General features: G+C 30.1%; 2 protein-coding genes across 2 annotated transcripts; both read right to left on the reverse strand.

Moving 5' to 3' along the window:
* Positions 1 to 82: 82 nt before the first annotated feature.
* On the reverse strand, positions 83 to 1,204 carry LOC123904473. Its single transcript, XM_045954136.1, has 3 exons — positions 1,101 to 1,204; positions 246 to 720; positions 83 to 103 (listed from the first exon to the last, which is right to left on the reverse strand). Exons 2-3 carry the CDS (start codon positions 711 to 713, stop codon positions 83 to 85), a joined length of 489 nt encoding a protein of 162 aa, XP_045810092.1. The 5' UTR covers positions 714 to 720; positions 1,101 to 1,204.
* A 6,092-nt stretch (positions 1,205 to 7,296) lies between these two features.
* LOC123904475 (lysine-specific demethylase JMJ25-like) lies at positions 7,297 to 11,194 on the reverse strand. The gene is made up of 12 exons (XM_045954137.1): positions 10,964 to 11,194; positions 10,749 to 10,861; positions 10,533 to 10,632; positions 10,299 to 10,431; positions 10,148 to 10,211; positions 9,335 to 9,938; positions 8,913 to 9,242; positions 8,330 to 8,614; positions 8,120 to 8,192; positions 7,812 to 7,897; positions 7,600 to 7,719; positions 7,297 to 7,359 (listed from the first exon to the last, which is right to left on the reverse strand). The coding sequence occupies exons 1-12, from the start codon at positions 11,192 to 11,194 to the stop codon at positions 7,297 to 7,299; spliced, it is 2,202 nt and encodes a 733-aa protein (XP_045810093.1).
* Positions 11,195 to 12,693: the final 1,499 nt, after the last annotated feature.

The following is a 12,693-nucleotide window of genomic DNA, read 5'->3' on the forward strand; positions in this document are numbered from 1 at the left end:
ATTTAAACAATTTCGAGCCGTATAAACCGAAGTATATCAGGCCAAAAAACCAGTCAATGTGAGTCTCTGCCTTGCACCACCTCTACACATTTGAGGTCCAAACCTGTTTATAACACATTTTAGTATGTTATATATGACAGAGCATCAACATATTAACCATCCAATCTAAAAATATTTTAGCGATTAATAAAAAACGTAACAACCGGTAACACATTTAATAAAACAATTAATACACTTAACGGTACCTCGTGATCATCTGGTTCTGCATCCCATATCGGAACCGCCCTATGATTTCCGTATTGTGTTAATAATGACATATCACTTGGTCCTCCTCCATAACCCTCATTTGCTGCATCTCGTCGTGGTTGCCGTGGTCGCTGTTGCGGTCTCCGTCGTGGTGGTTGTTGCGGTTCTTCAATTTGCGGTTCATCAGGTTGCGGTTCTTCAGGTTCGCCATACTCGGCATCCTGATTTAGAAATTGATCCGCGTCAAAATCATCATCCTCAGCAGCATTTTGTGCTTGGCCTAAACGTGACCGTGTACGCGTACGCGAACCACCCGCCTCAACATCATGTGTCCCTCGCGCCGGAATTGGTCCTTGCTGCTTACTACGACCTCGTTTGGCAGGGCGATTTGCAGCAAGCTCTCTACGAGCGGAAGCATTTGCATTGCTTGGCTTGCCATGTCTACCTCTCCCAACATTTTCTTCCATATTTATCCTAACATGGAAAAATATCTTCACACTCAATACAATCTTATAAACTATGATAAATTCAAACTATAATTCAATCAACATTTAATCCTAACACCTATGGTTAACATTATTCATATGGAAGCATATTGAATTTTACTTACACATTTTGTCAAACACTTAGTGTACACCATAATACCATCTAATTGCATACACAAATTAAACCTAATATCACATGCATTCATGTTAACATCTAACTAAACTAACAACTAACCATTAATCAACAATTCAAACATAGAATTTTGAGATAGAAAATTACTCAGGGAGGGAAAAAAACGTAGAAAAGAGTGAATGTGATAAGAAAAACATGGAATGAGAAAAGAGTGAATGTAAATGCATGGAACTTACTTGATTAAGAATGGTTTGAGATAGGATGTTGAAGTTTTCCACAAAATCGCTCTCAAGAAGAAGAAGGAGTGGTGTTGTTGGTGTTTAGAAGAAAAAACGTAACTGAGAGGAGAAGTTCAGCTTCTGTTTCTATATCAGTTAACTTCGGTTAACAAAACTCGAAGGTAAAAGCGATCGATTTCTATTAATCGAATTTTTTTTAAAGTTCGATTCGTATAACCCGAAACACCGTGCAGGGGCAAAAACGTAAGTAAGAGGGGTATAAAAGAAACGTGGGGGGCCTAAAGAGAAAATATCCAACAGGAATTGAAACAATCTTCAGATAGAAAGTGATTCCAAAAAAGTGTCACAATGAACTTGCGTACCAAAATCATCAAAAAAAATAATAATCCGTCAATCGACCAACACTATAGGAGGATAAAAATCGGACAAAAGGTTATGCACAAAATAATAACAAAATAAAAATTTAGATAATTTATATAGAATATCGAATATAATATAAAAGGATATACTTGATATAAAACTATTTTGGGAAATTAAAAAGTGATTGCAAAACACCCAAAGGAGAACAAAATTGCTCTTTATATATTTATAGTGTCCAATGTGCATATGAAAAGGAAGATCGTATGAGACTATGAGTGGTATATGAAAAGAATATTAATTGTCATGAATTAAAGACTTGGGTAGGTGTATATTGAAAAGCCATAAATATTTATACGTTATAAAAATATATAAATGTAATGTAAGTATATGAAGAGTACATAGAGATATGAAGAGTACATAGATGACAATGATATAAGGAGAAGTGATAACATATTGTTGAGTGTTTTAATTTGATGTAAGTGGCTGACGTGAATTAGGATATACATAGTTAGTAGGAGAACTATTTAGCAATTATATATATAAATATAGATAGATAGATGATATTCTCGTGCACTATCAGAGAATTTACGATAATAAATTGAAATCAACTTATAACATGTCATAAATTGTTTTTGTAAGTTTCTCTCAAACATGTCATAAACAACATTCTCATAAACTAGAACTTTGACCCATGCGGTGCATGGGTCTAATTAGGTGTAATATGTAACAATAAAAAATAAAATACAAAAAATTTAAGAGCATTTTCAATAAGAGTAGTATAGGAAATTTCATGGACTAATTATTCTATATTTGTTTATGTGCTTATTTTATATTTTATATATTTTTTAAATAATTTTTGAACCTCATCGTTTTGTTTACTTATTAAAAAAAATTGCTGATAACTAAAGGTTAAAAAATTGATGATAATTAAAGGTTAAAAAAAAAAAAATTAAAGATGTAATCAAGAACATAAACTTAAGTAGACATCCATAAATAAATAAAAATTGTGATTAATTCCGCCGTTCAAATTTATTGAAAAATAGGGTTAACATATTAGGATTCCTAAATTCTTTCATAATTGAAGCACATGTCATAAATTGTTTTTGTAAGTTTCTCTCAAACATGTCATAAACAACATTCTCATAAATTGTATTCAGCTTTTTTTTTTTTTTTACACAATAAATTGTATTCAGTTAAGAAAGGTATTTTGGCGAGATTGGACTTCTAAACTGGTCTTCAAAGTAACCACTACAAAAATCTTGTTTGAATAAACAACTTAATGAAGCAGCGTAATAAGATATACAAGTTAAATTTAGTGTCTAATATTTCTAACTTCACTCTTTTCTTGTAGTGCAAAATGTAGAATCTTTAGACAAGTGACATATTAATGAGATTTACATATATATATATATATATATATATATATATATATATATATATATATATATATATATATATATATATATATATATATATATATATATATATATATATATACACACATATCATTCATGTGTATCCACCAAAGAGGAGGGAAGGTGAGGGATACATAAGATACAAGTAATTTGGTATGACATCAACCAACAAATTATGGCATTTTAACATACATATGATTTGTTGATATAGCTAACTAACATTTTGAGGTATTCCAAGGAAATTGAAGCAAGCTTATAGTTGGACTTGAATCCTCATAGACTACTACTCATGCCAACAAAGGAGCATGATCACACATCTTCTTATGATGTATAGCCTTGCCCTTTGCTCTCTAAGGACACTTCCAAATCCTTTGTTTGATGATATTCTAGTACTTTTCTTTGACTTTGATCCTCCCATGGGGTTACTTGTTTTCTTAAGCTTTTAATTTGCGTTTGACTTGGTTTGGTTTTGTTTGAATGATGGATTCTTAAAGAGCTAGTTTTCAAGGTGTGGCCAAAACAATAACACACTTTGGTCTAGTAAAGAGCAAACTATGTGGCATGAAAGGGTGTGAAGTGCCTCCAAACCTACCAAACAAGACAAATAGAAATTGGACCCCACCTCAACACCATTTGGGAATTAATGCAATGCATGCATACCCCAATAAGGAGGAGCTAATAAAACAAAACATGCAATTTAACCAAGCTTCACTTTCTTGCATTGCAATTTGTAATATGTCACACTATATTATTCTTCTACGTGTAGCCATTACCCACCAACATAACATAATGCCATATTGTTTATTCATATTTAACAAGATGCCCTCAATTTGTGCATGTTAGGTAATTAGGTTTGTAGCATTCCTTTTTTTTTATTAGTATGTTTCTTAATTTATCTAATTTTTTCCTTATAATTAATTAATAGTTTGAATTGATCTATGAAATTTTTTCAGCATAGATTTACAAATTTAACTTTGTAATCTTAAATGATGGAGATTGAATCTCTTAATAAACAAATATAAAATGACCATTAATATCATTTTGTTAATAATATTTAGTTAATTTCTTAGATTTGATCCTCGTGATGACTATTTCCTCCAATCCAAACTTTCATGGTTTAAAATTTATGCCCTATGAATATCAAAAGAAAAATAAAAAATTTATGCCCTATATTTTGAATAACCATTTAATTGGTGTGTGTGTAAATAATCATTGTTGCCCAGGGTTTGAATACTTTTTATCACTAATTATTCTATGAATTCTAAAAAGAGGAGAATAAATACTTCACTGTAAAGTTGACAAAAAAAAATAGATACTTCTTCTTCTTTTTTTTCAAGAAAATGTGGGATAAAAAAAATAGATACTTCACTGTAAACAATTTAGTAAAAACAATCTTTATTATATATCAAGAGTTTTTTTTTTTCTTTGTTGAGAAATTTATATATCTAGAGTTCAAATTGAAAAATAATGGTCAATTAAAATTTAGAAGTCTAAAACACTTAATTTCCTGAAAAGAAATAAAGTTAAAAAATCTAAAACAACCAAACTTGTGTAATCTAGGAGTAGGCAAACCATTAGGTTTAATTTGGTATAGTGAGGAATTTGGATAATATACTAGAAATTTTGGATTCGATCCCCAGTTTCATTGTAAACCAAAAGGAATTAGGAGTAGGCGAGTAGTAGTGGAGTATATGGGGTTAGTTTTAATTAGTTTTTAGGGTTAAATATATTTTTGTTCCCTATAGTTTTTCAGAATTTTCGTTTTAGTCTCTGAAGTTTGTTTTCACACTTTTTAATCGCTGAAGTTTCATCGGTCAATGTTTTTAGTCCTTACTTTTCATTCAACTCGTGCGTATCATTTGAAATTTTAATTTTTTTTTCTGCGGTCATGATTAGTACATTATATGAATATTTGTTTCAAAAGTTTAAATTTTTTTAACAAGAGATGAATTAAATTAATATGAATTTTTTAGTTTTTTGCACATAAAAATTCATAAATAATTCATCTTATATTAAAAAATTCTAAATTTTTATCGGAAATGTTCTTATAATATTATAAACATGAATACAAAAAAAATCATTCAAAAATATGAAAATATACACGAGTTGAATAAAAAGTAGGGACTAAAAACATTGACTGATGAAACTTCAGAGACTAAAAAGTGTGAAAACAAACTTCAGGAACTAAAACGAAAATTCTGGGAAACTATAGAGACCAAAAAGAATAATCTCTAGAAGTTTTTATATAAGGAATATCCTCTACATAAGAGAATAGAAAAACCTCTAGAAGGTTTTAATATCATAATGGAGGGGGGCCTGCCATCTGCATCAAAGTTTGCATTTCTTGGTTAAAATTGTGTCCATCCAAAACTACAAAGTCCAGAAAATATTGCACAATATTGGGTGATCGAATACTCAAGAAATTAAACAAGAAACTGGTTTTGATGAACCTAACCCCATAATAACAGTAACTAGATTTTCCCTGGCTTGTGGAACGAAGGCACATGATGTTAAAACTATCATTGGTATAACTTGAATATTTCTATTTTTATTTATTTATTTACATCTATACAAATCTTTTGACTGATTCCCCCCTACAAATAATATGCACTTTACTATTTTAATAATTATATGCATTATTTAAATTATTTGACTTTTTCTTTGGACATAGCAGAAGTTTATTATAGGAAAAACTTGCAAAGTGAGTAAAGTTTGAGTTGCTGTTGCATATTCAGCTCCGGTTGCAGCTGCTACTGCAGTTTTCTTGATCTACCCAATAGGTCAGGGAAGCTTTTCAGATGATATGCCTCTAGGAATCTCTGGTACTTTCAACTTTATGATTGTATTTCAGGCTGAGCATAATATTCTTATGCATCCGTTTCACATGTTAGGTATAGCTGGTGTATTCGGCGGCTCACTCAACTACAGAAATTAATCTATCAAAGTGACTATTATGATTATAAGGTTGACTTGTCTCAAGTATTATATTTTCATATGCATCGGTAAGAGATTAAACAGTTGACCAAGGACCTAAGCATCAACTATTTGTATCATACCATAGGGATGTACGCATATATCAAGGATGAATATTCTCTCTTGTAGTAGATCACACAGTAACACATTGTTTTAAATATCGGTCGTTAATTTTTAAATCAGACGGTTCAGGTTAAACATCAACTATGTGTGACGCAATTACTGCATTAAATTCAATCCGCATATATCAATGGGTTCTTGCATGTGATATCTTTGGTTTTGAATTATAAAATTATACGGGTAATCACGGTTCGATGCCCCTATTATGGCTGTATTATGGAGACATAAAAACTTGGATGGTCCAAATTGTAGTTACCAACCTTTATTCTTCAATTCTCTGAACCTGATGGTATTTCAACGGATGTGTTTTAAATTGTAATTGTGATAACAGTCATGGTTATGTTGTGGTTTCTAATTGAAATTGAAAAGAATCAAAAGTCAAAACGACTTATAATGGCTCAATCAAAGACCTTCACAAAGACCTTGATGTCACAAACCTTATTTTATTTCAATCCTAGTTCAATTAACGTTCTCTTTCACCCTAAACTTGCATTGTTTGGTAATTAATGAATCAGAAGGGAGATAAGTTGTTTTTTCCTCTTCAACATCTAACCGGGGAAGCAATTGCTAAGTCTTATATTGGATGAACTAAGGCCTAAATAGAGACAGACTTCATTTTATAAGCCAGTTTCGTAAGATTGAGACAAATCTCTGGTCAAAATTATAAAAATAGTATCAGAACTTCCTCCAAGATTTATTGAGTCGCCCAAAATAGTTATTCAAATATTATTTCTCTTTAAATTATGTCTTATGCTTTATGGGTGTTTTTATTAATAAAAACTTTTTGCTTTTTCAAGAAAATAATATACAAAATGAAAAGATATGACCAAAGTTATATTTATTTAAGAGATTAATTTATACACAAGGTTCTATTGGTGTAATCAATAAGTTTCCAATAAATATTTGTATAGATATAGTAATTAAGAACTAATAAGAAAATGGTATTATAGTGTGATTTGATTCAAAATATATGTAATTAAAATAAAGTTTAGATTCATTGTAAAAAATAAAAAAAATAAAGTTTAGATATTTTGTCAAAAAAAAAAATAGATATACGATGTATATAAATTAAATACGAGAGCTAAAAATGAAAACTTATATATTTAGTACAAACATAAATATATTTGATTTCTCTACCAAAAGAAAATAATATTTGATTTAATTAAAAGAGAATACGCATGTAACAATGATACAACAAGTGAGACAAATTTTTCATCATGCACAAGTTTATTTTTAATGGTGAGACTTGTTGATCAAAACTGCAGCTTTCATGTTGAAGTGAATTAGCTAGATTGAAGCAACATTCAAGCCACTCAAGAGTGAGATCAAATGAATGCTTCTAATTCTTTAACAACTTGATCAACAGAATAGAGTATCATCTTCTTAATCTGTTACATAAATAAAAAAGATAACAATAATTACCACATAAACAAACACAAAAGCAAGGCAAACTTGTCCACAATTATGTATCTTTTTCAACTTAATTAGTTTGTGTGAAATAACCGATTATCCCAAAAGTTTAAACTGTTAGGATAGAGTCACATTAATAGTTTTATATTATTTCTAACGGTTTGTAACGATGAATTAAAGAAAGGAAGACAAAAAGGAATATGTAATAATCAAATTACCTCAAGTTTGTCTTCTCTTGCCTTATGATTCTTAGGAAGACCGCGAAACTCTTCGGTTAAATGCATGCACATATGCACATTTTCTGGTGACACAAAATCTACAGCAACTTTTGTGCATGACTGCAAGATTTTACAATATATAGTGTGATTAAAATTATTAATTATAGCTACAATTTAATAACCACAAGAAAAAATGATAAGAGATGTTTCACCTTGAGATTTCTAACTTGGTGTGGACATCCAGCAGGTATAAATACTGCTTCACCAAGTTTCTGCTCAAATGTCCAAGGTTCTACTCCTGTAATTAATTAAGATTCATGTTAATAACTAAAACTAATTGTATGATACATTGATCTAGAAGTTTAGGTTTATACCCCGTTTATATACTTTTTTTTTTTAATTAATATAATAAAGAGATATAGACAAAGAATGAGGATGAAGCCTGTTTTATCTCCTAATATTTAGATAATCTTCACTTAGAAAAAAATTGATCTAGAAGTTTGAAATTCCATGTACTAACCAAACTCTTCCTTTAACTTCTTCTTATGCTCCGAAGTCAAATAAAAACATTGGTCATGAATTGGATGAATAACCTAACCAAACATAGAAATTAGTTAGCATCAAGCATGAAAATATTAGCTTATCAAAAAAAAAAAAAAAAAAAAAAAACATGAAAAAATTAAATGAAAATAAATGTACATTAAATGTTATAATAATAATAATATAATACCTCTTTCACCTGAGAACAGTAAAGATGCCTAAATTCATTGGAGTGTTTTCTTAGATATGCTTCTAAATATTTGGTATCTTCTCTTCTGAATATGTCCCAAAGAGCACCACCTATTTCTGTTGTTTCTTCTGTGATAGATTTTTCATCACTCTTAGAAGGGCCTCTATTCTTTTTAGCAAGACCCTCTTTCTTATCTTGAGCTTGATGTGCTCTTTTTATTTTTCTAATAGCAGAATATTGGTCATCAGTTAATTTCACCTCAGTTGTATGAGTCAAAATATTCACCTGTCAAAATTGTTGAACATAAAAATTAGAAATAATCAATTAAGGATTTTAAGGATATTTGTAAAATCCTTTTAATTTGATAATCAATGAAAATTTGTTATTTTTCCATGGCACCCTCTTCTAAGTTCTAACTACATCTTCAAATTGATGACGTGACATATTGACATGACAAAATAAAAGGCTCTAATTAGAAATCGATATAAAACTATTTTACAAATAATGTGATACCATTTTATACTTGAGATAAATAGAAATATCAAATTTCATGACGAGTTGTAGTTAATATAATGTAGCATACCGCGTCTGCCATATCACAGTGAAGTTTTGTAACTGAATCTCCTCTTCCAAGTTCTTCTTTGATTCCATAAGCAATATACGTTTTTGGACCCAAGTCAGGCTTTATCACATGTGGGGGTAACTTGGAAGCAAGGTTAAGGATTCCGGCTCGAGGATCACAATACTCTTGAAACGGCAAGCAACGAATAAACTCGTCAAAATGTCGCGGCAAAACATTTTCAAAATTGTCAGAAGGAGGCCAATCTTTTATCTTGAGCAACGTTGGCCATAAGTTTATATATTTTTGTCCATCTTTATAACCTTCCAAGAACTGGTGAGTGTTCATTTCTTCCTGCAAAGGTTTCAAACGATAAATATTGGCCGACATTTTTGAGAAAAAGATATACTACTATAAAACCATCAAAAGGAGCCAAAAAATCAAACCTCGCAGCCAGACAAGCAATCAACAACTGTAACTGTATCATTTGAGTTGTCACCGGATGGCAAATTTCCAGACAATGCTTTAAAAGCAACCATTGGATCCCAACTAAGACCCGTTCCTTGTCTAAGAACACCCTCGACAATAGCTGGCTCACCATTCCTCCAATGTTTTTGGAATTCAAATAGATCTTCATCGACATTCACTTCATCTTCAATATTGCAAAAACGCTTTAGTAGATGGTGTGCTTTGTTTATCAAATCGGGTACTCTCTCACTTGGAAGCATGCGTTTGAGCTCCAACACGCATCCACCACAACCTCCAAGTTGTTTTGGAGCACATTTAATATTTCCATCATCATTTGCATTCCATCTAGTGAACATTTGAACATGACGCTCTACAATATTACTTGCATTAGAAAACATTTGTAGAAGATCAGGGTCACCGCCGTGCATGTAACTATAACCTCTATCTATGTATTGAGCCTTCATTTCAGAGCGTGGTTTAACGCTTCCATTGCGTATCTCTTTACAGCAACTGAGGCAAAGTTCAAACGAGCATTTGGCACAACTTCTATGAAGGTCAACAATCGAAGTAGCACAATGGTCACTGTACCAAAACAATAAAAAAATAAAATAGATAAGTATACTATATAATACTCACACCGACACCATACACGACTATGACACAGATACTAATTTGAGAAAATTGAATAATTGAATATAATCACATTTAATTGTGTCAGACACCAGACGCACTTTCAATTTAGGTGTCAGTGCTATATAGTAAGTATATAAGGTAGAGTAAAGATAACATACCAATAGACACGTTCACCAACATCACATTGAGTTTGTGGTATCTCAATCTCAAAACATGATTTTCCTAATATGAGAGGTTAAATATTGTTAGTGATATGTTCAAAATTATGTATATGCATGTGTGTGTCCAAAACTGAAGTCTAATTAATACCTTGTATTTGAGCTTCAATCTCTTGTTCTTGATTTTGTTCTTCACAAATTTGTTGAACAAATGGAAGTAGTAATTTGAGCATATATTGGAGATGATGAACTTTTTCACCATCTGTGACGTTCCTCTTAGATGTCTAGATGTAATAATAAAATTATATTACTAAGATGGAAACTATATATACTCACATTTTATCAGACAAACTAATATAAGAGACAATATTATATTAAATTAAACCTCGATCATTCCTCTTGAAGATAAGCAAACATTGCAGTTGCAATTCTTACAGCACCAGGGGCACCTTTCTACAATATCTTTGAATGTTAAATTGGGGTACCTATGTGTAAAAGTGAAAAGGAAAAAAAAAATTACATTTGGAAAAGTTATTTCATAAACCATATGAGCAAATACATAAACCTTTCAATGGTTATTTACATGTAATATAAAACGTACCATTTTCTGATGCACCTGAAACAATATGATTTGTTACATTTTGTACAAGATGCAAATGATAGCATATCCTTTTTCATGCACTGGTGACATGTGTTTGAATTTTGTTCCTTGATCTGTTAATTAACACAAGTTGTATTTATTAAACTATGGTATAAATTATAAAAGCTTAGACTACCAAAATAGTTGTGATAATAAGCATTGAAAAATATACTAACCACTGTATTATCCAACTTAATAGCTATCCCTTTTGACTTTGTCTGTGAAACAAATATAGCTTCCTCATCTTCATCATTGTCAAAAATATTATCTTCAAGTTTTCTTTTGTTGTTTTTTGAGGAATTTGAGTTCCTTAAAACCTCAGACTTATCAACACTCTCTTGTTGACTTGATTCTCCATTTTTTGTAGTCACATCCTTCATTTTTATGGGATCAAATACAGCCTTCATTATTACTGCGAAAAGAACATGAAAATAATTTAATAATTTCAAATTCAATATATTACAACCATGATAGTTTCTTCAATATTGCAATCATAAGCATGGCATAGGCAAGTGAGCATCAACATATGAATGAATTTTTGAAAAACAATAATATGATTCAATGATGATATTTGTAGTCATATAAGATGGACAATGCTAGATAACATATGGTAAATAAAAAAAATAGAAAAATGTATGAGGATTAACACAAGTTCAAAAAAAAAAAAAGCTACACAAAAAAAAAATTATTCAACCACATTCATGTGTAGAGACATCAAAAAATACCATGCAAGGAATCAAGAAACGGGACGACCTTACTTGAACATAATTTGTTCTATAGGATCGTACTACTGTGTCTTTGATTTTTAAGGAATCAAGAAACAGACAAGAACATATAAAAATTAAAAAGTATAAAGTCAACCTTAAAACTATTCTGAACGAAAAATTCAAAGAGTTTGCAAATTTAAGATTTGATGATAAGTACTTTTGACAACCGATTAACCAAATGATGTGTTTTTTTTTAATAAAATGAAATTTATAATATGCACGAGTTATAATATAGTTATAATTCACTATTTATATTGATAGTTGAAGACATAAAAAATTGAAAACAAAGGTCAAAATGTTTACTAGCAAAATAATAATACCTTTGCCAATTTTGAAAGAAAGAAATAATTTTTTAAATATTTTCTTTTTGGGTCAAGTAAAAAAAATATTTTATTATATGGTTTTATTTTTATACCTTATAAACTACTTCAATTCAATGTATTTATGTTTGGTCAAAAAGAAAATTCAATGTATTTATGACTTAGTATCAATGGATTTGACTCATGGATGAGGCAATTAAATTTGCATTAGGGTAAATCAAATTTGTTAAAATTGACCTTACCTTTCTCTCTGTATTTCTTTGCTGGATCCAATGTTCTTATTTTTTTTATAAAAATATTTTTTTGCTGAATTTTTTATGAATAGGTTTTGTCTTTTTTAAAAGATATTGCTAATAAATGTTAATGAGATCATACTGTTTTAAATTCTAAATTTCAAGATCCTTAGTTACAACACCCTATAATAATTTATCTAGCTAGAAATTCAATAGGAGCATAGATAGTTGAAATCCAAATGCATTATACTTACAACATAAAATTTTGTCTAATTACACAACAAATACTACAATGTTAAGATAGTCACATCGGCACATTGACTCAATGAACTCCTTACTGCTCCAATTAGTGATTAGTAATTACTTGGATTCACAACTTAATGAGTTTATCATCATAACAATTATTTGACCAGAAATACATGAAGTAAGGGTTGAACACTCTAAAGCGACCTGGTCACAAATGTATACATAATTGGACTCAACAATCCTATTAGCAAAAGCTAATAACTTTGATGGGGTAACCTCAACTCAACCATCGTGATACTTGTGATCAATTATTAATTTTAACTACTTTTCTTACTTAATT

Source organism: Trifolium pratense, linkage group LG2, assembly GCF_020283565.1.
Source record: "Trifolium pratense cultivar HEN17-A07 linkage group LG2, ARS_RC_1.1, whole genome shotgun sequence".
NCBI lineage: Eukaryota > Viridiplantae > Streptophyta > Magnoliopsida > Fabales > Fabaceae > Trifolium > Trifolium pratense.

Bases quoted from the DNA above. Each gene is read 5' to 3' on its own strand.
- LOC123904473 (XM_045954136.1), bottom strand. From the start codon at position 713: ATGGAAGAAAATGTTGGGAGAGGTAGACATGGCAAGCCAAGCAATGCA. The intron at 104-245 runs GTACCGTTAAGT...TGTTATAAACAG, and splicing joins CAGAACCAGATGATCACGAG to GTTTGGACCTCAAATGTGTA.
- LOC123904475 (XM_045954137.1), bottom strand. From the start codon at position 11,194: ATGAAGGCTGTATTTGATCCCATAAAAATGAAGGATGTGACTACAAAA. The intron at 10,633-10,748 runs GTACGTTTTATA...TTTTACACATAG, and splicing joins TTCAGGTGCATCAGAAAATG to GTACCCCAATTTAACATTCA. The intron at 9,243-9,334 runs GTTTGATTTTTT...AAACCTTTGCAG, and splicing joins ATTGCTTGTCTGGCTGCGAG to GAAGAAATGAACACTCACCA.